At 48.3% G+C, this 27,934-nt stretch overlaps 3 protein-coding genes and 1 pseudogene across 14 annotated transcripts in view; 2 read left to right on the top strand and 2 right to left on the bottom strand.

The window, feature by feature from the left end:
- Positions 1 to 13,242, top strand: part of TMEM11 (transmembrane protein 11) — a 40,110-nt gene extending 26,868 nt beyond the window's left edge. For all 6 annotated transcript variants that reach the window (XM_053563251.1, XM_053563253.1, XM_053563254.1 and 3 more), the window contains one exon: positions 12,353 to 13,242. In XM_053563251.1, coding sequence (XP_053419226.1) covers positions 12,353 to 12,869 — 517 coding nt within the window. In that variant the 3' untranslated portion in view covers positions 12,870 to 13,242. The remainder of the gene's footprint in view (positions 1 to 12,352) is intronic.
- Positions 1 to 27,934, top strand: part of LOC128566373 (glutamate dehydrogenase 1, mitochondrial-like) — a 263,695-nt gene that overhangs the window by 204,544 nt on the left and 31,217 nt on the right.
- On the bottom strand, positions 225 to 2,349 carry LOC128566376 (splicing factor 45-like; annotated as a pseudogene).
- DHRS7B (dehydrogenase/reductase 7B) overlaps positions 18,983 to 27,934 on the bottom strand; it is a 68,539-nt gene continuing 59,587 nt past the window's right edge. For 2 of the 7 annotated variants that reach the window (XM_053563242.1, XM_053563239.1), the window contains exons 4-8: positions 27,405 to 27,621; positions 26,214 to 26,306; positions 21,657 to 21,809; positions 19,705 to 19,889; positions 18,985 to 19,101 (exon numbers count right to left, since the gene is read on the bottom strand). In XM_053563242.1, the coding sequence (XP_053419217.1) occupies positions 19,000 to 19,101; positions 19,705 to 19,889; positions 21,657 to 21,809; positions 26,214 to 26,306; positions 27,405 to 27,621 (750 nt within the window). In that variant the 3' untranslated portion in view covers positions 18,985 to 18,999. Of the gene's footprint in view, positions 19,102 to 19,435; positions 19,890 to 21,656; positions 21,810 to 26,213; positions 26,307 to 27,404; positions 27,622 to 27,934 lie in introns of those variants that run through there. The other 5 variants (XM_053563246.1, XM_053563241.1, XM_053563244.1 and 2 more) reach the window with 5 other exon arrangements.

Below are 27,934 nucleotides of genomic sequence, written 5' to 3'. Positions count from 1 at the left end.
AATTGTAAATTGAGCTACAATAAACAGTCTAGTACAAGTGTCCTTATGATAAAAGGATTTTTTTCCTTCTGGGTAGATGCCCAGTAATAGGATTGCAGGATCAAATGGGAGGTCTAGCTTGAGTGCTTTGACAGTTCTCCATACTTCCTTCCAAAAAGGTTGTACTACCCTGTTTCCCCGAAAATAAGACCTACATACAGGAAAGATAAGACGTCCCCTGAAAATAAGACCTAGCGCATCTTCGGGAGCACACCTTAAAATAAGACACTGTCTTATTTTCGGGGAAACAGGGTAGTTTGCAGTCCCACCAGCAGTGTAAAAGTGTTCCCTTCTCTCCACATCCACGCCAGCATCTGCAGTTTTGACATTTTGTGATGTGGGCCATTCTCGCACACACCCTTGTATCTCAGGGTGGTTTTGATTTGCATTTCTCTAATAGATAGGGATGATGAACATTTTTTCATATGTTTGTTAGCCATTCGTCTGTCTTCTTTAGAGAAGGTTCTATTCAAGTCTCTTGCCCATTGATATATGGGATTGTTGGCTTTTTTCTTTAAAGGGTTTTTATACTATATTAAAAAAACCCACAAAATAAAAAAGGGTTCAACCAATGTATGTCCTAGAAGTCCCTCCAAGAGTCTCAGCACCCAGCAGTCATGGGGACTGTGGCTTTGCTCCTCTGCTCAGCCCGTAGCTCACTTTAGGATCACTGGAGATGACTCGTGTTCTAGTTCTTAAAATCAAACTTGTTCTGCCAAATCCAAGACCCTGAATTTATCCAAATTGTAGAAACGTGCTTTAACCACGCGTCCACCAAAATACCTCCCATTTAGATCAACAACAGCTTTAATTGCTGACTGCACTCTCTCAAATTCTAAAAAATATCTGTACTGCATCATTGTCTGGGGCCCCAGGGATTTCAAATATCACACATTTTCCAACTTTGCCGTATTTTTCACATTCTTCCTTGGTTTCAACTTCCAGGTCTTCATCTACCTCTCCTGCACCAACCATGTTGCATAACAGGACCACTTTAGTAGGACACTTGAGAATTTCAGTTAACGGATTTGAATCTGACTTCTTGGTTGCATCTTTCTCTGTCGCGTCACCCACAATGATCTTGCCACCACGCTTGCTGGTCTTCTCCACTGACAGGGCGGTGCTCAGGCCCTGCTCCTGCCTCCCCAGGCCCTGGCCCTCCCGGAAGCCGTACTTCTGCGTGATCTTATGTGCCACTGTGCCCCCCATGTTAGCAGGGAAGGAGTTGCTGGGCCCCGTGGGAGACCTCGGTCTGTCCTGCTCTTCCTACACCGGGGGTGGGATAGCAGCCTTGGAAGACTGAGTGAGGTCTCAAGTCCTCTTCATAAGGAAAATCTCGAGGTAACTCTGAGATTGTTACCAGAGAAGTCGGTGGAGCTCATACTTCTTTTCTGCCTCTCTCGCTCATAATCTTCATCTTCATCAGAATCTGGATCTGGTCATCTTGAAAACCCACTGGTTTCATGCCTGTCTTTGCGCCCTTTTTCCCTCTCTTGTATTTCCTTCTGCCTTTCCAGCTCCCCCTGTCTCTGTAGCTCCTCTCTGTGGCGCTTCACTACTTTCTCGTAGTCATTAGGGAACATAGAGTCATACTCGTCAGCTAAAGGAGTCAGAACCTCCCTGGCAGAAAACCCCCTGGAAACTGGATCCTTCAGCCCCGCCGTGACGTGTGGTGGTGTGTCCACGATCTGCCTGTCATCTGAGGAGCCTCCTCGCTTTAGGTCAATGACTGGGGCAAGAATCGTACTTTGCTTTGTCCTTTGGCTCTTGGCCTGGGTGAGAGTGGCCTTCTTTACTTGAAGTTGAGACTGCAGCAGTTTGAAGTTTTTGGACCAGCCTTCTGTTTTTGAGTCACTGGTCTCCACTCCCAGGTCATCATACAGGGACATCTTCTTTTTGATTTAATGCTGGCCAACCCGGCTGACTATCCGTGGACACCCACCGCCGCTGGCCAGAGCCCACAGCGTTCCCTCCATGGAGTCCGCAAGGAGCTTCGATTGTTGGCTTTTTTCATGTGGATTAATTTGAGTTCTCTATAGATCCTAGTTATCAAGCTTTTGTCTGATTCAGAATATGCAAATATCCTTTCCCATTGTGTACCTTGTCTGTTTGCTTTGGTTGTTGTCTCCTTAGCTGTACAGAAGCTTTTCAGTTTAATGAAGTCCCATTTGTTTATTTTTGTTGTTGTTGCAATTGCCATGGCAGTCTTCTTCATGAAGTCTTTCCCCAGGCCAATATCTTCTAGTGTTTTTCCTATGCTTTCTTTGAGGATTTTTATTGTTTCATGCCTTAAATTTAAGTCCTTTATCCATCTCGAATCAATTTTTGTGAGTGGAGAAAGGTGTGGGTACAGTTTCAGTCTTTTACATGTGGATATCCAGTTCTCCTGACACCATTTATTGAATGGGGAGTCTTTCCCCCAAAAGGTGGTTGTAAGATGTTAGTTTCATTTCCTGGTTTTCTATTCAATTCTGAGTGTCTATGTCTCTATTTTGTGCCAGTACCATGCTGTCTTGACCACTATGGCTTTGTAGTACAGCCTAAAATCTGGTATGGTGATGCCCCCAGCTTTGTTTTTATTAGTAAGAACTGCCTTAGCTATATGGGGTTTTATCTGGTTCCATACAAAACGTGGAATCATTTTTTCCAAGTCTTGCAAGTACGATATTGGTATTTTGATAGGAATGGCATTGAATAGGTAGATTGCTTTGGGAAGTATAGACATTTTAACAATGTTGATTCTTCCCATCCATGAGCATGGTATGTTCTTCCATTTGTTAATATCCTCTGCTATTTCTTTTCTGAGGATTTCATAATTTTCTTTATAGAGGTCCTTCACCTCCTTTGTTAGGTATATTCCTAGGTATTTCATTTTCTTTGAAACTATGGTGAAGGGAGTTGTGTCCTTAATTAACTTCTCATCTTGACTGTTATTGGCGTACACAAAGGCTACTGACTTGTGGACATTGATTTTATATCCTGAGATATTACTGTATTTTTTGATGACTTCCAGGAGTCTTGTGATTGAGTCTTTGGGATTCTCTAAGTATAAGATCATGTCCTCAGCAAAGAGGGAGAGTTTGACCTCCTCTGGTCCCATTTGGATTCCCTTTATTTCCTTGTCTTGCCTAATTGTATTGGCTAGAACTTCCAGCACTATGTTGAATAGTAAAGGTGACAGAGGACAACCTTGTCTGGTTCCAGTTTTAAGAGGAAAAGCTTTCAGTTTTACTCCATTCAGTAAAATATTAGCTGTGGGTTTGTCATAGATAGCTTCAGTCAGTTTCAGAAATGTGCCACCTATGCCTATACTCTTCAGTGTTCTAATTAGAAAAGGATGCTGGATTTTATTGAATGCTTTCTCTGCATCTATTGAGAGGATCATATGGTCTTTATTTTTGCCTCTGTTAATATGGTGGATAACGTTTATGGACTTGCGTAGGTTAAACCAGCCTTGCATCCCTGGGATGAAACCTACTTGATCATGATGTATGGCTTTTTTGATGATAAGCTGTAATCTATTGGCTAGGATTTTGTTGAGAATTTTTGCATCTATATTCATGAGTGAAATTTGTCTGAAATTCTCCTTTTTGGTTGGGTCTTTTCCTGGTTTTGGTATCAGGGTGATGTTTGCTTCATAGAATGTGTTGGGGAAGAATCCGTCCTCCTCAATTTTTTGGAATAATTTCTGCAGTACGGGAATATTGCCTGAGACTTTTTAAGAAAAAGTTTATAATTATTTTTCCCATTATAAAAGAAGTACATGTTTATTTGTTTTTTTTGTTCTTTTTTTTTTTTTAATAGAGAAACCATGGTTACAGCGCTGGCCACATGCAGTGGTTTGAATCAGACCCAGCCCAGCTAAACAACAATGACAACTGCAACAAAAAAATAGCCGGGTGTTGTAGCTGGTGCCTGTAGTCCCAGTTACTTGGGAGGCTGAGACAAGAGAATCACTTAAGCCCAAGAGTTTGAGGTTACTGTGAGGTGTGATGCCACAGCACTCTACCAGGGCAACATAGTGAGACTCTGTCTAAAAAGAAAGAAAGAAATATAGAGAAAAGCATGAGGAAAAATAAAATGTTAATAGTTACCTGTGAGAAACAGGCACAGTGGCTCTCACCTGTAATGCTAGCAGTCTGGGAGTCCAAGGTGGGTGGATTGCTTGAACTCAGGAGTTCAAGACCACCCTGAGCAAGAGTGAGACCCTCATCTCTACTAAAAATAGAAAAACTAGCCAGGTGTGGTGGCGGGCACCTGTAGTTTGAGTTACGTGGGAGGCTAAGGCAAGAGGATTGCTCAAGCCCAAGACTTTGAGGTTTCTGTGAGCTATGATGACACCATGGCAGTCTACCCAGGGTGACCTAGCAAGATTCCGTCTCAAAAAAAAAAAACTCTGTCTCAAAAAAAAAGAACATATGCAGGATGGCAAATATTTTTTCTTTTTCCCAGACAGTCTCACTATGTCGCCCTGGGTAGAGTGCCACAGCATTACAGCTTACAGCAACCACCAGCTTCTGAGCTTAGGTGATTCTCTTGCCTCAGCCTCCCGAGAAGCTGGGACAACAGGTGCCTGCCAGAATGCCTGGCTATTTTTCTGTTGCAGTTTGGCTGGGTCTGGGTTCAAACCCCCCACCCTTGGTATATGGGGCCGGAGCCCTACCCAATGAGCCACAGGCATCACCCCCAGCTATTTTTTTGTTGCAGTTGTCATTTTTGTTTAGCTGGCCTGGGCTGGGTTTGAACCTGCCAGCCTTGGTGTACGTGGCCAGCACCCTACCCCCTGAGCTATGGGCGCTGCCAGGATGGCCACTATTAAAAAACACAAAAGAGAAGGGCTGTAGGGAGTGGCTTACTTCTTTAATCCTAGCACTCTGGGAGGCTTAGGCAGTTGGATTGCCTGAACTCACAGGTTCGAGCCCAGCCTGAGCCAGAGCAAGACCTCGTCTCTAAAAATAGCTGGGCATTATGGCGGGCGCCTGTAGTCCCAGCTACTTGGGATGCTGAGGCAAGAGAATCACTTGAGCCCAAGAGTTTGAGGTTGCTGTGAGCTGTGATGCCATTGCACTGTTATCTACCGAGGTGACAAAGTGAGACTTTGTCTCAAAAATACAAACAGGCTCCACGCCTGTAGCTAAAGTGGCTAAGGTGCCAGCCATAAACACCAGAGCTGGCAGGTTCAAATCCAGCCCTGGCCTGCCGAATAACATTGACAACTACAATCAAAAAATAGCTGGGCGTTGAGGCAGGCGCCTGCAGTCCCAGCTACTTGGGAGGCCAAGGCAAGAGAATTGCTTAAGCCCAGGAGCTGGAGGTTGCTGTGAGCTTTGATGCCACGGCACTCTACCCAGGGTGACAGCTTGAGGCTCTGTCTCAAAAGCACAAAAGAGAAAGTAACAAATGTTGGTGAGAATGTAGAGAGTAATTGTGCATAGTTTGTGGGAATGTAAAACAATGGAGCTGCTGTGGGAAATAGTTTGAAGGTTCCTCAGAAAAATTAAAAATAAAATTATGGTATGATCCAGTTTTGTGCACAGAACTGAAAGCAGGGTGGTGGACAGGTACTGCACACTGTGCTCACAGCAGCATTAGGCCCGGGAGTGAGGCTGGGAGTGTCCCTCCGTGGGTGGATGGGCAGACCATGTGGTACAGGCACACAGTGGGTGCTTCAGCATTGACAGGGAGAGAAGGCTGGCACGTGGGACAAGTGGCTCAAAACACACTCAGTGGAACAAACCGGACACAAAAGGGAGAATAGTATATATGATCCCACTTGGGTCAGGTCCCTAGATAGTCAGATTCACAGAGGCAGGAAGCTGAGTGAAGGCTGCCAGGGTGGTGGCCCAGAGCGAGTGCCTAGTGGGAACAGAGTTTCAGTTGAGGAGATGAGTCCTGGAGATGGAGGGTGATGGTGGTTGCCTGACAGTATGAGCGAACTGAATATACAGAGATGTACTCCTTTTATTGTTGTTGTTGTTGAGACAAGAGTTCTACCCTGTTCCCGTAGCAGAGTACACTGGCATTGTAGCTCACTGCAACCTCAGACTTAGGCTGTAGGCATCCTGCTGCCTCGGCCTTTGAAGCCACTGGCATTACAGGTGCTCACTGCAGTACCCAGCTGGGTTTTTTCATTTTTTTCATGAGTCAGGGTCTCACTCTCGCTCAGACAAGCTTTGAACTCTTGAGCTCAAGCAGTCCTCCTGCCTCAGCCTCCCACAGTGCTGGGATTGCAGGCGTGAGCCACCACGCCCAGCCAGAGACATACTCTTAAAATGGTAAAATTTTTTTTTTTTTTTTTTTGAGACAGAGTCTCACTCTGTTGACCTTGGTAGAGTGCCATGGCGTCACAGCTCAAAACAGCCTTAAACTCCTGAGCTCAAGCAATTGATTCTCTTGCCTCAGTCTCCCAAGTACAGGTGCCCACCACAACGCCCGGCTATTTTTGGAGATGAGGTCTCATTCTGGCCCAGGCTGGTCTGGAACCTGTGAGCTCAGGCAATCCACCCGCCCCCTGGCCTTTAAGATGGTAAATTTTATGTGTGATAAACCTGGGTGCTCCCTGCTTGTGTTACCTTGGTCCGCGTGTCCTCCACCCCCAGGAGCCTTGTGGTGTGTCCCCCAGTGCTGCTGGGACTCACTCCCAGTCATGTGTTCTCACCAGGCGGTGCTGCATTGGGGGTGCCTCTGGACTTGGGGCAACCCCACATTTGAGATTGCTTTGAAACCAGCCTCAGAGTGCTATGAAGCACACACACCAAACAGCCACATTCTGGTCAGGTGGATCCCAGGGGCAGACAAGGATTGTCCTGCTGGAGTTTTGTGATGGCTGACGGCCTCCAGGGCTGGTTCAGTTCTGCTCAAAGGTGGAGAGATGGCCTGAAGGCCGAGGGAGGGAGGCCCATGATGCCTGGTCACAGTGCCTGTGCCCCTGAGATGGCAGTGTCTGCTCAGAGCACGGAGCACCCAGTGCTGCATAATCTGTGGGACACCAGGCTCAATTCAAAGGGATCACACACAAGTCACTTAGTAAAAAGGGGTTTCCTTCCTCTTCTTTCCCAGGCCACTCATTTCCTTCCCTAGTGACAGCCCTACATCTCAGATTTCTGTGTGTCCTTTCAGAGATGGCTCTGTGCACATAAAAGTAAGTGGACGCAGCTGGGCGTGGGTGGCTCGAGCCTGTAATCCTAGCACTCTGGGAGGCTGAGGCGGGTGGATTGCTTGAATTCACAGGTTCGAGACCAGCCTGAGCCAGAGGGAGACCCTGTCTCTAAAAATAGCTGGGCATTGTGGTGGGCGCCTATAGTCCCAGCTACTCCGGAGGCTGAGGCAAGAGAATAGTTTAAGCCCAAGAGTTTGAGGTTGCTGTGATACCATGGCACTCTACTGAGGGTGACATAGTGAAATTCTGTCTGAAAAAAAAAAAGGCAAGTGGACTCTTTTTTGAAAACATGCTGCAGACAGCATGCTGTAAGCGTGTTCTGTATCTTGCCTGCCCACCCCGGCTCAGTTGTGGGAGACTTTCCTCCGTGTACTGCTGCCGCCTCCCTTATTTTTCTGTGTTCTCTCCTCATTTTATACCTGCAATGAAAGGCTGAAACACAGTCTCTTAGGAAGCCCAAGAGACTCAGCTAGCTGTTATTTGTTATGGCCTTTTTGTTTTGTTTGGTGTTTTGCAAGAGTGAGGGTCTAGCTCTGTGGCCTAGGGGAGAGTGCAGTGGTTCAGTCACAGCTCACTGCAGCTCAAACTCCCAGGCTCAAGTGATCCTCCAGCATAGTCCTTCCAAAGTGCTGGAACTACCAGCTCCAGCCACCACACCCAGCCGTGTTTCACTTTTTAAAAAGTTCGTGTCTGCGTGCCAGGGCTCAGGCAGCCCAGGTTCTAAGGCCAATCTGTGGCTGGGGACTCTGACAGCAGCGTTCTCTGGCTGTGTGTGCTTGTTGTGGATAGGTTTGAACCTTGCTCTCTCCTTCCTTGTGTGTTATTCTAGGATCCTGGAAATTTACTTCTCTAGACTTCAAATTTTACCCTTTCCAAGTAGGAATGGAGAGTCCCTTTCCATAGTTGGCTTTGAGAGCAGAATCAGTGAGTCTGGTCTCAGGGCAGCTGTGTGGGCACTGCCTGCCAATGGGGGGTGGTCTGCTCGGGGGCGGAAGGTGTCTCCTGTGGCTGTGCTCTTTGTCTTCACACTTAGGACAGCTGGTTCATGCAACAGCAAAAGTGGCATGGCCTATGCACATGGACACTCAGGCTGTGGGAAGCCACGGCGGCGTCTTGGCAGGAGGATGGAGCTGAGGCTGACACCGCCTCCAGTTGTCTCCACGAGCCCTCTCACAGGCTGACCAGGAGGAGCTGCTGCATCCACTTACTGTCACTCCCCGAGCTGTGGGGGCTGGTGCTGGGTGTACCTGCCAGTGGCTGTGGGCAGGCTGGGACTTGTGGGCACACCCACGGGTCTGCCTTAACAAGTGACAAACTGTGCCTGCCTGAGGAACCACAGGGTGCCCGGCCCTGGAGAGGCTAGGGAAGGTGGGCTAAGGGGACTGGGGTGCCAGGTGGGCGTGCAGAGGGCCGTCAGCAGTGCTGGTGAGGTGTGCCTGGTGATGTCTTTCCAATTTCCAAGGTGTACTTCACTTTGGAGTACACAGACGCAAACTTTTTAAAAAGTGAAACATGGCTGGGTGTGGTGGCTGGAGCTGGTAGTTCCAACACTTTGGAACTACCACTCCAAGCCAGCTGGAGTTTCCCTAGTGGGACGCTGAGTTTTTTCACTACATGCAGAATGGCTGCTGGCCTGCTCTGCAGAGAGGGCTTGCCAGGAGGGTGGATTTGGGTTTCAGCAAGAACATTCTGTAACCCCAGTGTGACACCATGTTTTCCTTTGAGAGTTCCAGGTGAACTCTCACTGCCATCACCCAAGAGCAAAGGTCCTTGGCCTTGTGTTGGCAGTTGATACCTGGGTGTGACTCCTTTTCAGTTTCACTAATCTGTACACGATGTGGCCCCTTCCATCCTCTGTCTTTCTCAGGCCTCTCTGTCTCTCTTGCCAGATGGTCTTGAGACCACAAAGGAATCTTTTGGTTAGGAATGCTCCTGCCTGCCCCTCCCTGCACATTTGGAGTCACAGCCAGTAAGTTACTCTGACTTCCATTTCAGGGCGACACGTGAGAGCGTTACTTAGCCCTCAGTCCTGCATCCCAGCCTCGAGTTTGCTTGTTTGCTGAAGATGACTTTATTTATTTATTTTTTTTGTAGAGACAGAGTCTCACTTTATGGCCCTCGGTAGAGTGCCATGGCATCACACAGCTCACAGCAACCTCCAACTCCCGGGCTCAAGCAATTCTCTTGCCTCAGCCTCCGGAGTAGCTTGGGACTACAGGTACCCTCCACAACACCCAGCTATTTTTTTTTGGTTGCAGTTCAGCCGGGGCCGGGTTTGAACCCGCCACCCTCGGTATATGGGGCCGGCGCTCTACCGACTGAGCCACAGGCGCCGCCCTGAAGATGACTTTAAAATGGGGAGTTTTGTGAGTAGTTGGAAATCCAGATGAAGTGGGCCCCCCCCACCTCTCCTCTGCATTAAATCCAAATGGAGAAATTCTGCAAACAGCATTAAAGAGAAAACCCTCCTCCCATTTCCTACACTCAAGGCTCAGCCTGACAGGCAGCCCCTCCTGGGAAGGTGGCCCCTGGGACTGGCAACTACACTGGCACCCTTGGCAGCATCTGGTGTTTAGGAGGCTTCTTGTTGGGCCCCAGGGAGCTTGTCTCTCCCCTGTGTGCAGTTGAGTCAGGGCCTGTGATTTAATTACAGTCACTCTTCCAGGATGGAATTGCTGTGCCACATCCCAGCCAGTGCCTTTAGTTAGCGTGGTTCCCAGCTGGGAGTGGGGCCCCTTCCTCTGCACTTGGGGGCGGTCAACCCTTACCAGTGACTTTCTTTCTTTCCTTCCTTTTTTTCCTTCTTTCTTTCTTTCTTTTTTTTTTTTTTGAGACAGAATCTCACTATGTTGCCCCCAGTAGAGTGGCATCACAGCTCACAGCAACCTCAAACTCTTGGGCTTAAGCGATTCTCTTGCCTCAGCCTCCTGAGTAGTTGGGAGTACAGGCACCTGCCACAATGCTTGCCTATTTTTAGAGACCAGGTCTCACTCTTGCTCAGGCTGGTCTCAAACTTGTGAGCTCAGGCAATCCACCCGCCTCCCAGAGTGCTGGGATTACTGGCATGAGCCACTGCCCGGCCTGCCAGTGACTTGCAGTATTCCCACAGGAGAGCATCCCTCACATCAACTGTTTGCAGCTAGAGTGGAACCTGCCTCCTAGGTTTGCTTATTTGTTTGCTGAAAGTCAGCTTGGAAAGTGATGGACCCTACCTGGGAGCAGTGATGAGGAGTCCCTGTGGTCTGACTCTACAGCACCTCTTCTTGAAGTCAGCCCCTGACAGATGCCACTGTGCTTCATGTGGAATGGTTTCCATCATTGAAGGGGGGCTGGGCTACCTGATACTGAGCTAGATTCTGGAGGTGGCTTTATAAATGTCTTCACTAGTCACCACCGTGCTGTGGTCACTGCAGGTAGCTCTGAGCCCAGTTCCCGTGGCGTTCGTCCACATGGCCACTTGGAGTGTGTGTGCCCAGGGTGGGCAGCGTGCTGGGCCTTCCCACCTGTGCGCACTCAGGACTGGGCTGCTTGTTGGCTCCTGAAGAAGCCCAGTTCCTATCTGGAACAGAGCAGCAGGTAGGTGGCCACATTTACCTTTGTGTGGCCTGACACATCACCCAAGTATGCGGTGACTATCAGGTTCCTGGGGCCTCATCTCTGGTGGGGTCTGATGAGGTGGGGACTGGAGATTGCTGAGGGGAAGGGGGTACTTTCACTGAGACATAAGACAGAAGATGGCTGTGGACATCCTGGCTAATAGGACAGGTTAGAAAACAATCCAGCCTCAGTTTGGCACCCGTGCTCAGTGGTTAGAGCGCCGGCCACATGCACCAGGGCTGGTGGGTTCAAACCTGGCCCAGGCCTGCTAAAACAACGACAACAACAACAAAAAATAAGCGGGCATTGTGGCAGGTGCCTATAGTCCCAGCTCTTTGGGAGGCTGAGGCAAGAGAATCGCTTGAGCCCAAGAGTTTGAGGTTATTGTGAGCTGTGATGCCATGGCACTTTACTGAGGGTGACATAGTGAGACTCTATCTCAAAAAAAAGAAAGAAAACGATTCGGCCTTAAGAGGTCTGTCCAGCAGTGTCCCTGTTAGAGGCTCGGCTAAAGAAGTCTTCTGGCCAGATGAAGCAGGAGAAGCATTATGTGTGGGGATTCAGAAAGGTCTGGACAGGTTGAAACAAGCCTGTATTTAGGGCTGCCCTGCACAGTTGTGAGAAGATTCACACCACTTAAGCCCTTGGTCACTGCCTTCAAGCAAAGTTGAGCTATTCATATGGCTCCAGATTCCTCTTCTGCTGGTTGGGGTCGTGTCTCCACCCCAGTCCCAGGAACAATGCTGAGAACCAGGTCAGCCCCTTTTGTGGGTCTCTGGAATGTTTTTTACATGAGCGTGGCCTTTACTGGTTATCAGAGTCCTAGGCCTATGGGGCCAGAATGGGTGTGCATCATCTGGGCTGGATGTTAATGAAGCCCCTCAGGTGACTCTTCTGTCCACTGCAGTTGAGAGCCACGTTTTGAGACGTCTTTTCCTATGCGGTGGGCTGGTATCTGGGGTTTCCGCGTAGGGAGGAGTTGGTGGCTAATGCCACTGCCGCCTGTGGGCAGCATTGAGGGCTGCGCCACCTCCTGTCAGAGCCGAACAGAGCTGTTCTTACCTTTTCTTCTGTAGGCTTGGGATGTCCATCTGTCAGCTGAGCACATGGCAGGCTGTTTATATGGCCTGTCCCAGGGTATGTCGGTTTCCACTGGAGGATCTTCCTCCTGTACTTGCTCTGACGTGCCTGGAGCAGCTCCCAGGCTGCCCATCTTGTGCCGCTGCCTGCCATGTGCACGTGGGTCTGTGCTGGCATTGTCCTTCCCTGCTGGGCTCCTTTGCTGGGCCATTGCTTAGCCACCAGGCCCAGGACACACTGTGATGTGTCTTCCTTGACAACAAGGCACTCCTTTTCCTGTGTGTTTTTATATATCATTATTTTCATCTTTCAGAAGAAAAATCTTTACTGGTTATCTTATGTGTCTTGTGTGTGTGAGACAAGCTCTCCAGGATGTAGGCTCTGTGTTGAGTCTGAGACTCAGGCTCCCCCCAGAGCCTAAAGAAACACCTTAACTGTTCTCAGTCTAACTGTCTCTCTCTGTCCTTCCATCAAAAGGGTGAGCTTGTCGGCCACAGACTGCTACATCGTGCATGAGATCTACAATGGGGAGAACGCCCAAGACCAGTTTGAGTATGAGCTGGAGCAGGCCCTGGAAGCCCAGTACAAGTACATTGTGATTGAGCCCACCCGCATTGGTGACGAGACGGCGCGCTGGATCACCGTGGGCAACTGCCTGCACAAGACGGCTGTGCTGGCGGGCACTGCCTGCCTCTTCACCCCGCTGGCGCTGCCCTTAGATTACTCCCACTACATCTCTTTGCCTGCTGGTGTGCTGAGCCTGGCCTGCTGCACCCTCTATGGAATCTCCTGGCAGTTTGACCCCTGCTGCAAGTACCAAGTGGAGTACGATGCCTATAAACTGTCCCGTCTGCCCCTGCACACGCTCACCTCCTCCACCCCGGTGGTGCTGGTCCGGAAGGACGACCTGCACAGGAAGAGACTGCACAACACGGTTGCGCTGGCCGCCCTGGTGTACTGTGTCAAGAAGATTTACGAGCTTTATGCTGTATGATCTCAGTAGAGCAGGGGAGCAGCGAAACCGCCCAGCCACAGAGACTACGGAGTGTTCAGGTGGCCACAGTCACATTTTTTATGTGAGGCAGAGGAGCCTGGGAAGGTGTTTGGTTTAATATTTGTTATTTTTTAAAAATAACACAAATCACGGGTGTACCCAGGGATTTTCCAGCTCATTACACTAAGATGTGGACTTCCACAACCCAAGAGGGGCCTGGGGCTGTGGGGTCTGGCTGGGCAGCGGGACGTGGACGGAAGCAAACACTGCAGAGGCCATGGGTGCTCGGGGAGGGGGGCTTGAGAATGCTGTCCGACTGTACCATCCAGAGCCAACCGGAAGATATTGACCATTAAAATTATGAGAATTTCAATTCCCACTGTTCTCTTTCCATGACTGCTATAGCTGCTGCTGCACATGGGACAAGAAGAGGCTGTGAGAGCCGGTCTGCCCTTCCCTGTAGCCGGCAAGGCAGTCCCAGGCCAGGCTCCAGACCAGATGATCTCTTGGCTCACCAGCCTGGACATTTCCAAGGCCAACATTGCAGAGGGGAGGATCAGGTGGCAAGGTCGAGCAGTCATGGAGTCTCCATTTGCAGTCACTTGGGGAATTCTGGGGCCCAAGACCATTCCCCCCAGATTCTGATCTAGGGAGACACAGAAACATCTGCATTTTCATTAAGGCACCAAAGCTGTCCCTGATGTGGACCTTGAGTTTAGGCCACAGCCCTAAGCCAAGGGAAGAATCCTCAAGCAGTCTGAGGCACCCCTGTTCCTCAGGAGCCAAAGTATGTGCTGCTGCCTTACATTTGCTGTGGCTTTGGAGAGATGGAACATTATCCCTTCCTCCCCACCCTCCCGCAGGGAGGCCAGGCCCTGCCTAACTGCTCCCTCCCTAAGGCCTCTATTCCATTTCCCACTGAAGGGCTAGTCTTTAATGACAACCAAGTCAATTTCCATCTAGTTTTAAAGGATCCGATACCACAGAGTAGTGAAGGGGTACTCATCCTGGGGTGCATGGGAAGGCTTTAAGGGGAGTGACCAAGTTGTGTTTTATAGAAGAGCTCCAGAACTTTTATAAGATTTGAAAAGGGACTATGGCCCACAAAAAGTTTAAGAGACTTTGATTTAATTGCAAGTGCCTAGAACAGTAAGCCCTTGGGAGTGTTGGGTGGCAGAGTGGTGCTAGGTAGTCTCTGGCATTCTGAACAGTGGTGAAGAGGGAACTGTCGGCCACACAAATGTGAGCCCAAAGACACGCCACCTCTTGGTGCAGCACAAGTTGGAATGCAAATGACCCTCCAGGTCTGTTGGCTTCCCAGCCTGCTGGCCCCGATTTGGAAAGGGAGCCCCATGTGTGGCCTGTGAGTGCTCTGCCTACAAATCAGATTTCACAGGGGTTAGTGAAATGAAGTGGTGGCTAGTACATGAAGTCAGCTGAGCAGAAGCATTCACCCCAAATACAAACCAGGTGCAAATGGGTAGCCGCTCTCCCACTGCAAGCTGCACTGAACAAAGGGATTCTTGGACTAACCCAGATTCTGAAACGCCATCTTAGTTACACGGCCCCTGGCCAGGGAGACGGGGATGGGGCACCATGTGGACAAGGCAGGCTTTGGTAGCCCGACCCAGGCAGCGAGGAGGAGGAGGGTGTGCCTCCCTCCTGCCCATGTTGGCTTCTGTTCTGCCACCTTTCTACATGGGCGAGCAGTTGTGGAGTTGCTGACGAGCGGCTGATGCTCACATCACAGTGCATTCACTAACTGCCAGTTGAGAGAAAGCAAAGGCCAAGTTGCCTGGGCCCTTCTGTGCAAAATTCCCGTAATGAGTCCTGTGTACACCATTTCATGGAATGGGTCATGTCATTGAGTGAAGTCATTTGGTGTTAACTTCAGAGAAGAAAGAGCTTTTATATAGGACAGAGGCTGAAGCAGAGCCTGCCCAGGCAAGCTTCCCAGCCTCCTCCTCTCAGTAGCCTGCCACTCCCTCCAGGGTTCTCATGTCAGCCCCTGCACAGGGAGGGAGAGAGACTTGCTGTGAGCTGGGCAGAGTGCCCAAGGCCCTCTTTCCTTGGCTGTCCAATGAGCTACAGCCCTCTGCACTGCATGGAGGTGCTGCTGCCTGGAAGAGCTTACTTGGTTTTATTTTTTCTCTGGTTTTGGCACTGAGCACAGTACAGCCTCCTTCTGCCCTGGCACCAGTGAAATTTTAAGAAATCTCAAAAGCAAAATGCAAAGTGTCTTTGGGCAGGTGCAGTGCCTCAGACCTGTAATCCCAGCACTCTGGGAGGCCAAGCTTGGAAGATCCCTTGAGCTCAGGTGTTTGAGACCAGCCTGGGAGACACCGTCTTTACTAAATTTAGAAAAAACAGCCAGCCATTGTGGTGGGCGCCCGTCCTTCCACCTACTCTGGAGGCTGAGGCAGGAGACTCGCTTAAACCCAGGAGTTTGAGATTGCTGTAAGCTATGGTGCCACTGCACTCTATTTTTGTGATAGCTCAAGGCTCTGTCCCCAAAATGTCTCCCTCCCCCCAAAATGTCTTCCAGGCTCAGCCCCTGTAGCACAGTGGTTATGGCACCAGCCACATACACCAAGGCTGGCAGGTTCGAACCTGGCCTGGGCCAGCTAAACAATGACAACTGCAACAACAACAAAAAAATAGCCAGGTGCGGCAGGCACCTATAGTCCCAGCTACTCGGGAGGCTGAGGCAAAAGAACTGCTTAAGACCAATGTGAGCTGTGATGCCACAGCACTCTACCAAGGGTAACACAGTGAGACTCTCTCAAAAAAAAAGTCTTTCAGCTTTATCAGATATCTGGAGGCAGAACCAGTTACAAATGGTGACTTTTCAGCATGCAAGGATGAAAGTGGGGGTCAAAAAAAAAAAACACAAAAAACACTTTTGAGGACAGAGAAGAGAAACTGGAACAGTGGCAAACCGCAACCCCAGGTGGAAAACACTGGTTTCAAAACTCCAAGAACAAATGAAGGCCCTTGCAGGATAGCTCTGGGTGTGCCCTCTGGAGTGGAGGCTCCCGTCCGCAGTGTAGGTGGAGCTTGCCCACCGCTAGGCACTTCAGCTGCTGTTCAGGTTAAACCCCCACTTAAACCAGTGCGCTCCAAAGACAGGGCTCAGGGTACCTGAGGTGACGTCAGGACAACCAGCATTACAGAACAAAGCTGCAGGCCCTTTAGCCCCATTCCCTGAGGCCAGGTAGTGGCTGGGTGTGTCTTTTTATTTATCTTTTTTTTTTTTTTTTTTTGCAGTTTTTGGCCGGGGCTGGGTGTTTGAACATGCCACCTCCGGAATATGGGACCAGCGCCCTACTCCTTTGAGCCACAGGCGCCACCCTTTATCTATTTAGAGTCTTTGCTGCCCTGGTTAGAGTGCTCTAGCATCATAGCTCACAGCAACCTCAAACTCCTGGGCTCAGGCGATCTTCCTGCCTCAGCCTCCCAAATAGCTGGCACTACAGGCACCCACCACAATGCCAGGCTAGTTTTTCAACTTTATTTATTTATTTTTTGAGATGGAGTCTCACTATACTGCCCCAGGTAGAGTGCTGTGGCGTCACAACTCACAGCAACCTCAAACTCTTGGGCTTAAGCAATTCTCTTGCCTCAGCCTCTCAAGTAGCTGGGACTACAGGCACCCGCCACAACGCCTGGCCATTTTTTTGTTTCAGTTGCCATTGTTGTTTAGCTGGCCGGGCTGGGTTCGACCCGCCACCCTAGGTGTATGTGGCTGACACTGTAACCACTGTGCTACAGGCAGCCGAGCTATCAACTTTTATTTTTTGACACAGTCTCACTTTACTGCCCTCGGTAGAGTGCTGTTGCATCACAGCTCTCAGCAACCTCAAACTCTTGGGCTCAAGCGATTCTGAGCCTCCCAAGTAGCTGGGACTACAGGCACCCACCACAATGCCCAGCTATTTTTAAAGATGGGGTGTCACTGTTGAGGCTGGTCTCGAATCTGTGAGCTCAGTCCACCCGCCTCGGCCTCCCAGAGTGCCAGGATCACAGGCATGAACCACTGCGTCCAAGCTGCTTTAGTGTCTTTTATACCTCTCTGGGATTTGCCAACCTTCTCAAGATCTCTGCCTTTGGCAGCTTTATCTAGCTAGATTTTAATAGTTGTTCAGTTTGCATTGTGTTATTTTCTATTTATATAGTGAAATATAAAGTTTCTAAAGTAAATTTTATAAAACAAGTTTTTTAAAATATCAGGTAAACGTCAACTATACATAGTATTGGGACATGGCTGGTTCTATCATATCAGTCTCCAGCTGCTAACCATTATATTTAATAGAAAGGAAGTAATCTTTAGAAATGAAGCTGACCTGGCCGGCACCTGTGGCTCAAGGAGTAGGGTGCCAGTTCCATATACCCAGGGTGGCTGGTTCGCACCTGGCCCCAGCCAAACTGCAACAATAAAAAAAAAAAAAAGAGGGCGGCGCCTGTGGCTCAGTGAGCAGGGCGCAGGCCCCATAAACCGAGGGTGGCGGGTTCAAACCCGGCCCCGGCCAAACTGCAACAAAAAAAAAAAAATGAAGCTGACCTGCTCAGTGAGCCTCAACCAGGTTTTTTGTTGTTTTTTTTTTTTTTTGAGATAGTCTCAAGCTGTCTGTGGCGTCATAGCTCACAGCAACCTCCAACTCGGGCTCAAGCGATCCTCTTGCCTTAGTTTTTCTATTTTTAGTAGAGATGGGGTCTTGCTTTTGTTCAGGCTGGTCTCGAACTTGTGAGCTCAAGCAATCCACCCACCATGGCCTCCCAGAGTCCTGGGATTACAGGTGACAACCAAATACTTCTAAAAAATCATAAAGCTTTTTTTTTTTTTTTTTTTTTGAGACAGAATCTTACTTTATCACCCTCAGTAGAGTTCTATGGTGTCATAGCTCACAGCAACCTCCAATTCCTGGGCTTAGGTGATTCCCTTGCCTCAGCCTCCCAAGTAGCTGGGACTACAGGTACCCGCCACAACACCCAGCTATTTTTTTTGTTGCAGTTTGGCCGGGGCTGGGTTCGAACCCGCCACCCTTGGTATATGGGGCCGCTGCCCTCAGAAAGGTTTTTTCTTTCTGGCTACAATCCAACTCATTATAGCTAATAGGGGTATGTAGGTAAAGCAAACACTAGTGCCACTCCATACTGTGCCACACCCTGCAGCCGTGATTCACATCTCATGGCTCCTACTGCCCTGTCACAATGACTCCAAAACCAACACTCTTGACATACTTGATGTTCCTGTCTCTTGATGACTGAGTACACTGTAATAAACCTGCATTCCTCTGAGGGAAGGTTAGATATAAGCCTCCAGGTGCTGACCATTTAGTTAATGGAGAGGACAGGACACCACTTGGACAGGGCGGCTGAAAGCAGCAGCCTCTCCATGTGGAGGGGGGCTGTCCTCTGTCACTGCCATCACTGAAACCCTGCTGTGCACTGGGCACTTTCATTTGACTGCAGACTCGGGCTGGGCTTTAGAACAGCTACAGCCACTGCTGTGCTGGCGTAGCTCTTGCCCAGCTCTCGTGTGAACACCAAGGAGACATTTCTTTCCATGTCAGAAGGAGTGGAGATGGTTCACATAAAAAATGAGGAACTAGCCAGTGTGTTTGCATCCGTGTTTCACCCAAATGCTTCTGGAACGTCCAGTAGGTATGGTGAGCTGGGCTAGGTCACCAGATTTAATCACCTGCTCATCGTCCTCCTACCAGGAAGCTTGAAAGCCTGACACGCTACCCAGAGGCTGACTTGGGGCCATCTTATCATCTGTTGGTGGTAGCTGTTTGAAACACAAGCTGAACAGGTCCAGAGTTAGGATCCAGTACAAGATGTCAGTGTATGCTGGGTGGTTTTATTCCAATTTGGGAAAGTCTACAATGGACCAGAATTTCAACTTTACATTTCAGCAATAAAAAATTTTCTTCCTGACCTTTAGAAAGGGAGCTGATCTCCCTTACTCAGCCTCCATCATGTATTTTTAATAAATCAGGAAGGTGGAAGCAGCATTCTTTCTGGCTACAAGCCAACTAGTCATAGCTAACAAATGGCATACTTCCACCAGGACCAGGGGCTGCTGCAGAACTGTATCCACCTGGCAAGTTCCCCACTGCTTCATTTTCTAGACAATGCACGGGGCCACACAGGGTTCTCTCCCTTCTGGCTGCTGTCTCTGCAGTAAATTCCTCTTCTGCTGGGAATGGTGCCTGGCATCTTGCAGGGCTGTGGCAAGAATCAAGAGAAACTGAGGAATTCCTGTCAGGTGCTAGAGCCCCCGTCACTGGGGATATGCAAAATAACCCACCACAAACTAGTGAGATGTCACAGGGGCCTGAGAACCAAGGTTACTACAGATTTCCTAAAACTGCAGGCTGCTTTCTTGAAGTGAGTAGTCCCTGAAGGTGGTCTGCTGATGGAGGGGCAAGTGGTGCTGGATAAGTTCTATAAGATAACAGCTGGGTCAGGTGACAACATTTTCTGATTCCATGATTCAAACAATTCCCAGGAGTTTGCGGGGGTGGCGGGGCGGCTGGAATTCAAGGAGTGTGTAGTTGTAGTCCTTGAGGACTCTCTTACTGTTCATTTATTTCATATTTTTAGTTTCTTAAGTGTTACCCCTCCCCCCTGGAAAGAAGCTTGCTGCCTGTGTTGGTTGCCCTTCTCTGCCAGCAGGGGTCTGCTGAGAAGGGTTTCTGCCATCTTTCCCACTGTGAGACAGATCTCCATTAAGCCTCAACAAATGCAGATGTCCCCTGCAGTGGTGGCTTCTCTGCCCCAGCTCTTTTATATTGGATCTGACACAGCACTAGGAATTCTTGGATTTATGCTCTTTTCTGGCCCTGGAGGCCATAAGGCTGAAGAAGAGCCCAGGAGCCAGAGTTCGAAGATAAATGGCCAAAGAGGGCAGCAGACCGGCCAGGATCACATCTTCCTTCTTCCTCCCCACAGCAGCAAGGACATCTTGGGCCACTTCTTCAGGGCTTCGTCCTTGGGCTGTGGTCTTGTCCATAACTAAAATAAACAAAAGAAACACATGAGCTTGGAAACAGAAGTCCCCTTCTCCTAAGGACTGAGATGGTGTGAGCTGTCAGATCAGCTAGTTGCCTCTGGAAGTGCCTCTGGAGTCTGTCAGAAAGGAAGCTGTGTGCCACCGCCCCTGACCAGTTTGTCCTCCAAGGACATGAGGAACCATTTTGTGGTTTGATGTGGGTAAGGGAGAGGTGGGTGGGATATGGGAACCCCAGTCCCATTCGGAGTGGGACCAAAGTGGCCACCTGCCTGGTGGTCTCTGACTAGGCAGAAAACTAGCCTGGGGGTCTCTAAGAGTGAGCTAGTCAACTGCATGTGACGGGGAGCGTCCTGACCGTGCCATTGCCTCTTGGAACCACCAATGACTAAGGCAGCATGTTGTACCATCCCATGTGTCTCAGAGAGCTTGGCTCCAGGGTGAAGACTGGATGACCCCATGTGCATTGCAAGGTCAATGAGGCAGAGAAAGATAGATGTCCCAGCTCCTACTGTCGTGTAGGAACTAGATGAGGATCAGGGAGAAAGCCTTAGTTTGTTTTAGGGTTAGAAGGGACAGCGGGGAGTGCTTAGGTGTTAGGTTAACAGCAAATGATGATCCTCCTTCTCTAGGAATCCAGATAATTTTGCCAGCAAAGTAGGACCTCTTGACAGGTACAGAAGAGGGGCCACTAGCTCAGAGCATGTGAAGCCATTCCTAAGTTTTCTAGACTGCCTGAGCTCCCCACTAGCGTTTGTTCTCATTTAATTTTTAACAGCACAGAATCGGAAGTTTCTGACTGTTGCTCATTTTTAAATGCCTCAGGAAGAAATTTTTTTTTTTTTTTAGACAGAGTCTCAAGCTATCGCCCTGGGTAGAGTGCCGTGGCGTCACAGCTTACAGCAACCTCAAACTCTTGGGCTTAAGCGATTCTCTTGCTTTAGCCTCCCAAGCAGCTGGGACCACAGGCACCCGCCACAACGCCCGGCTATTTTGTTGCTGTAGCTGTCACCTGAGGGTGTGGGAGCCCTCAGGCCTTTGAGTGGTTTCTGCTGTGGGGAGAATAAGCCCTGCTGTATGAGAGAGCAGCTGCCACCAGGATACAGGTAGTCACAGTCTAGGCCTGACTGGTGTGGCTGTGGACGAGGAGGCCCGTGGCACAAACTGCAGCCCAGACCAGCAAGAGAGCACATCGGGGAGGCAGGACACAGTGGGACAGTACTTGAGGGTGGGGCAGGCCACGTGCTGAGTGAAAGAAGACACAGCCAGCTCCAAGGGCTCCAGCACTTGTGAGTCAGCTGGCTGGTCTCTGGCCTGCATGCAGGGCCTGGCCTTTCAGCCTCATGAGTCCAGGTTAGCTCAGTGCTCTCTGAGCATGAAGTGAGAGGGGAGGGCACCTGCCACACCTCACCTCCCCCGAAAACAAGGAATCTGCTATTTCTCAAGCTTCCTTAGACCACTAAGGCTACATAACCCTCATCCTGATAATACCCCCTTGGGACTTGTGATCTGGGAGTGGGTTAGTTGGAAGTCTGGTGGCATTTCAGGTTGGGGACTTCCTTTCTACCTCCAAAGTCATGCCCACAAGTGTCCTATTCTGATGCTATGACCTTCAGGCTAAGAATAGTTCAAGGTTCAATGGTTCAATGTCAAAGTTTTCTGTTTTAAAAATTATATTCAAAGTGAAATGACCAAAGAATCACTGAGGAAAGAGCAGTGTGTCTCACTGAATCCAACCAACAGGTTTTCATAGAAGAGAAACTGGGCCTCACCTCCATATCTGGACCCATCAGCGGTGATGGCATTCAGAGACAGGTTGGTATGGATGTAGCCAGGGCTGACGACAGTCACCTCAATTTGATACTGTTCCATCTCTGCACGCAGACAGTCAAAAAATGCCTGCATTGCATGCTTGGAGGCCGCGTCTGCACACGTGGACAGAGAGGCAGGCAAGTAAGTGGACAGGGTAGGGCCTACACCCACCTATCTAATCCTATTCACTCTCTTGTTTTGTAAAACCTGGCTTTATACTGAAAGAACACAGTTGTGTGTTTTTTGTTTTTTTTTTTGAGACAGAGTCTCCCTTTGTCACCCTCAGTGGAGTGCTGTTGCGTCACAGCTCTCAGCAGCCTCAAACTCCTGGGCTTAAGCAATTCTCTTGCCTCAGCCTGCCAAGTGCTGGGATTACAGATGCCCGTCACAATGCCTGGCTATTTTTAGAGATGCGGTCTCGCTCTCACTCAGGTTGGTCTCAAACCTGTAAACTCAGGCAATCCACCCGCCTCGGCCTCCCAAGTGCTGGGATTACAGGCGTGAGCCACTTTGCCTGACCCCAAGATCACAGTTTTATAGCAGTGTTCGCTTCCTGGTTTTAAGAAGTGCAGTGTCATGGTACTTAGAAAATATGCTGAAGTGGTTAGGAGTAAATGAGCATCACATCTTCAGCTTCCTTTCAAATAGTTTAGGAAAAAAAACGATAAACTTTATACATACACAGAGGGCGCAAAAACACACAGACATGTAAGAAAGGTAAAAACTGTATTAAAGTTGTAATAATATATACTGAAAGTAAAAAATGAATACAAGTCACATTTGAGCACCTCTTGTAATTGCAGAAGTCAAACGTGATTTGAATATTACAAATTTAATAGTTTTTTCCTTTCTTAAAATGAGTGAACTGGCCAGGCATGGTGGCTCACACCTATAATCCTAGCACTCTGGGAGCCCAAGATGGGAAGATTGCTTGAGGTCAGGAATTAGAGTCCAGCCACAGCAAACCAAGATCCTGTCTCTACTAAAAATAGAAAAATTAGCCAGGTGTTGTAGTACATGCTGATTGTTCCTGTTACTCAGGAGACTGAGGAAGGAGAATCACTTGAGCCCAGGAGTTTGAAGTTGCTGTGAGCTAGGCTGAGTCCATGACATTCTAGCCCAGACGACAAAACAAGACTCTAAAAAAAATAAAGTATACCCTCATATTAATCTGAAGCAAAATAAAATAAAGTCATTTAAGCTAAAACAAGTAAGACAAATATCCACTCTGCCTCAGAGATTCTGATTCAGCAGATCAGGGGCAGTGCACAGGCCTTTGCAGTTTTAGGTGGTTTTTTTAAGGGCACAGTACAGGCCAGTTTGAGTGTCCCTGGACTAGATCACTATAGGACACCTTTCTGTTATTTTAGCACCTGGGGTGTGCCCTCATGGTAAGTGTGATTTTGCCAAGGCTGTTTTAGCTACTTCTGGATCCCACCTCAGACATACGGCAGAAACATGTCTGAGGCCTTTGTCTGGACTCAGGAGCCATTCATAATCAGAGGCTCCAAAGAGACATGGGATTCTAAGGGGCTGCAAACCCACTTCCCACACTATGCCTTTGTGAATAGGCTTCCCTCTTTGGATACAAAGGGTTGGATAGGCTGGGGAGGTTAGTAAGCAGAAGGCTTCCTAGAGATAGCACCTAAATTTGCACGGAAAGGGGCATTTCTAGGCAAAAAAAGGAGACTTTTTTGGCACCCTCTGTATACACACACAGACTATGGTAAAGCAAATAAGGTAAAATTTTAACAGTTGGGGAATTTGCATGAAGGGTGCATGGGAGTTCTTTGTGCTATTCCTTTAAGTTTGAAATTATTCCAAGTTAGAAATTAAAAGGACCAAACAAACCAAAAATGTAATACCTATTGGGTAAACACTGAAATAGTACAGAAGGGCATACAGTAACAAGTGAAAGTCCTATCTTCAGAGGTAATCAATGATAATAGGTTTTAGGGATTTATTTTTTATATATCCTGTATACATATTAATACATGTGATTTTACATATAAGTAACTTTTTTGGTTTTTTACAGAAATGTCTTATTATTCCTGCAAGTAGCTTTCTTCACCTGCTGGCAGAGTGGACACCTCTGGCTACCCATTCCTCCCCTGGGTCACTAGGTGACAGAACTGGCCATATCAGTGGGTCTTCATGGGTTTCCAGTTTTTGCCACCGCAAAGCATGCTACCAGCGAGCATCCTTGCATGCATGTGAGTGTGAGTGAATAAAATCCACACCTAGCTTCTTACATATTTCATTTGCAAAACTTCTAGGTGGTGGCTTTCCATAGCTATAGAAGAGCTATCGAGCTTGCTCCACCTGTGAGAAACAGAACAGAAACGGAGCCATGTCTGCTCTTCAGCAAAGGCAGCACAGCCCGATGAAAGGTGCCCTCTAGGGTAACATGGTGACCCCACAGTGACATTCTTGGGAAACACGTCAGCATCTCCACAGAAAAATCAGTTTCCTCCAATTCAGAGTTCTAAATGTTTTAGCTTTAGAAAAGAAGGGGCATCTGTCAGCCAAGAAAACAGGAAGGGAAAAGCAAGGAAATGTTGCAGCAAGTCACACGAGGCAGTTCAGTAGTCTCTGAGCTTGCTGCAGGGACTTGCTGGGCACACTCCTTTGGTCTGGGGCACAGTTGCCATAGGTGGGATGAGTGGGTGATCCTGGAGGTCCCAGAGTAGAAGACTATACCCTGACAACTAAGTCTCCCCAGAGCTCTCTGGCTGTGAGAGCTCTGTCAGGCTGTGCTGACCTAACTCATCACTATTGACACCAGTCAGCCCCTCTTAGACAGGCACAGCACTAAAAACACCTCTCAGGTCATGTGACTGAGGGGGACAATGCTATTCTCCCTGTTTGACAGATAGGAAGAGCACTATACATCTGGACTAATCGACTTGCCAAAGAGGCACTGCCACATTCAGTCTGGTCATCATAAAGCTGACCCAGGCCGGGCGTGGTGGCTCACACCTGTAATCCCAGCACTTTGGGAGGCCAATGTGGGTAGATTGTTTGAGCTCATAAGTTTGAGACCAGTCTGAGCAAAAACGAGACCCATCTTTACTAAAAATAGAAAAACTGAGGCAAGAGGATCGCTTAAGCCCAAGTTGGAGGTTGCTGTGAGCTATTATGCCATGGCACTACCCAGGGCAACAGCTTGAGACTCTGTCTCAAGAAAAAAAAAAAAAAAAAACTGACCCAGACCAACCATGTATGCCTTGCTGAAGTTAGCAGGCCAATCAGAGAACAAAAATCAGTGGGAATTAGCCAGGTGTTCTGGCAGGCACTGTAGTCTCAGCTACTCGGGAGGCTGAGGCAAAAGAATCGCCTAAGCCCATGAGTTTGAGGTTGCTGTGAGCTGTGATGCCACAGCACTCTACCAAGGGCGATAAAGTGAGACTCTGTCTCTAAAAAAAAAAAAAAATCTGTGGATTAAATCAAAGTAAAATTTGGAAAGAATTTAGTAAAAAGAACTCTGTGTATCCTTTTTCCTGAATTATCAGTTACTAATGTTTTAATTCATTTGCTTTATCATTTGTGATTATACATGTTATTTTTTTCCTAAACCATTTGAGCAGCCTTAGATGGTTGTCCTATCAAAAGGAAAAATAAAATATTAATAGAGAAATAATAACCATAGATATACATAGAGTTTGCAGTTTACAATCATAATTTATAAAGGATATCTCTAGTTGTCTCAATGCATCATTAAACCAGCCCTGTGAAGCTGGTGTAATGATTGTAAGTCTCCTGGATAAGTAAGGGAACAGGATCAGAGAAGTTTAAGTACCACGTCCAAGCGCATACAAGTAGAACCCACGCCTGGAGCTGGGATTCAGATCTTGGAAGAAAGAATGTTTCTGTTGGACTTTCTCAGATAGTTGGCTGTACCATATTATCAAATTGGATGTTGGTGACTGCCTTTCAAAGTGCCGACATAGCCTGGCTTTCCCTTCTCTCACTGACCAGGCTGCGGCTGGGTGTGCCTGAGTCTAGCTTTTGGAGGTTGGGTGAAGTAGACGAGGCTGTTAAAATCAGTATTTCCTTTTGGAAGGTGGAGCCAAGAAAGGAGTTACTAGAATAGTTTCTGAAATCACCTTTAAAGCCCTTTCTTTTTTTGAGATGGGATCTCATTCTGTTACCCAGGCTCAATGGTATGATCATATTCACCGTAGCCTTGAAGTCCTATGCTCCAGGGATCCTCCCACCTCAGGCTCCCAAGTAGCTGGGACTATAGACGCTACCACACCTGGATACTTTTATTTTATTTTATTTTATTTTATTTTTGAGACAGAGTGTCACTCTGTCACCCTGGCTAGAGCACTGGGGCATCATCACAGCTCACTGCAATTTCAAACCCCTAGACTCAAGTGATCCTCCTGCCTGAGCCTCCCAAAGTGCTGAGATTACAGGTGTGAGCTGCATGTCCAGCCTAAATATGTTACTTGTATAGTTAGGAAAAAACAATAAAGAAAAACAATTTGGAGAAGGGAGAAGGAAGTACTCACATGCAGATCGGAAAGGAATGCTGATTTTACCCTGGATGCTGCTGATGGCGACGATGTGGCCATGCCTCCTCCTGACCATGGAGGGAAGGAGTGCTGAGGAGGGAGGGCAGAAGCTTAGACAAACACCCTTTTTCTGGTCATTGTACGTGATGCTGACAGGAGATGACATCACTCACCATACTTAGTTAGAGTGATAGAGAACAATGAAGCCCCCCTTAGGGTGGGGAGCCGTGCTGGAGTACCTGCCCCCTGTGCCTGCAGACTGGCAGGAGGCAAGCTGGCTGGAGGAGGGTGAAGGAAACAAGGAGGCCAGCATGCAGGCCAACATGTGGTCAGCTTCCTTCTCTTTCCTGAGGAGCCTCTCCCATGACTGCACATAGAGATATCCCCACTTTATAGACACCTTGAAAAGGAAATGCAGGCAATGCCATACACTAAGCTTGTCACCGAGAACACTGGTGTTTTGTGTTGGGGTGGGGAGACAGAGTCTCACTCTGTTGTCCTGGGTAGAGTGCTGCAGTGTCCTAGCTCACAGAAATCTTAAACTCTCTTGGGCTGAAGCGATCCTCTTGCCTCAGCCTCCCAAGTAGCTGGGACTGCAGGCGTGTGGCAAACGCCTGGCTAGTTTTTCTATTTTTAGTAAAGATGGAGTCTTGCTCTTGCTCTTGCTCAGGCCAGTCCTGAACTTCTGAGCTCAAGCAATCCACCCGCCTTGGCCTCCTAAATTGCTGAGATTATAGGCATGAGCCACCATGCCCAGCCCTCTGAGAACATCTTGATTATAAAGCAGATAAAGAAAACACTTAAACTGTAATAACACCCACTCCAAAGTAAAATACAGGATGGAGACAGAATGTTTAGCTGAAAGGGAATGGAGTGAAGTGCTCTTTTTTTTCTTTTTCTTTTTTTTTTGAGACAGAGCCTTACTTTGTCACCCTCGGTAGAGTGCCGTGCCATGACAGCTCATAGCAACCTCAAACTCTTGGGCTTAAGCAATTCTTCTCTTGCCCCAGCCTCCCAAGTAGCTGGGACTATAGGTGCCCGCCACAATGCCTAGCTATTTTTAGAGACGAGGTCTCACTCTGGTTCAGGCTGGGCGTGAACTTGTAAGCTCAGGCAATTCACCCACCTTGGCCTCCCAAGTGCTGGGATTATAGGTGACTCTTTTTTCTTTGAATCCAACACTAATACCTTTCGTTAGAGCAACTGGGCCAAAGTAGTTTGTCTCCATGACCCGCTTGTCGACATCCACGGTGGTGTCCATGATGGCACCACGGTAGCTGATCCCAGCGTTGTTGATGAGTATGTCCACGTGGCCAAAGCACTGCAAGATCTCTGCTGCTGCTGCAACTATGGTCTCAGGTTCTGCGAGGTCAAAGGTCACTGTGTAAGGCTTGTGGGTCTGCACCTGGTCAAATACAATGGACACCAAACACACTTCTGAGTAACAGGCCCTGTGAGCTATGTGTTCCCCAGATACTTAGGCACAAATCAATAATGTAGCTTTAAACTACAAAACAAACTAGAAAAAGAATAGCATACTAACTAACCCAAAGCCAGCAGAAGAAGGAAATAATAAGGGTTAGAACAGAGGTAAATAAAACAGACAACAGAAAAACAATAGAGAAAACCAATGAAACCCAAAGGTGGTTCTTTGAAAAGATGAACAAAATTGAGGCCAGGCATAGTGGCTCACAACTGTAATCCTAGCACTCTGGGTG

Source organism: Nycticebus coucang, chromosome 15 (assembly GCF_027406575.1).
Source record: "Nycticebus coucang isolate mNycCou1 chromosome 15, mNycCou1.pri, whole genome shotgun sequence".
Classification (NCBI taxonomy): Eukaryota; Metazoa; Chordata; class Mammalia; order Primates; family Lorisidae; genus Nycticebus; species Nycticebus coucang.
Note: the sequence above shows the minus strand (reverse complement) of the source record. Positions and strands in the feature narration are given on the sequence as shown.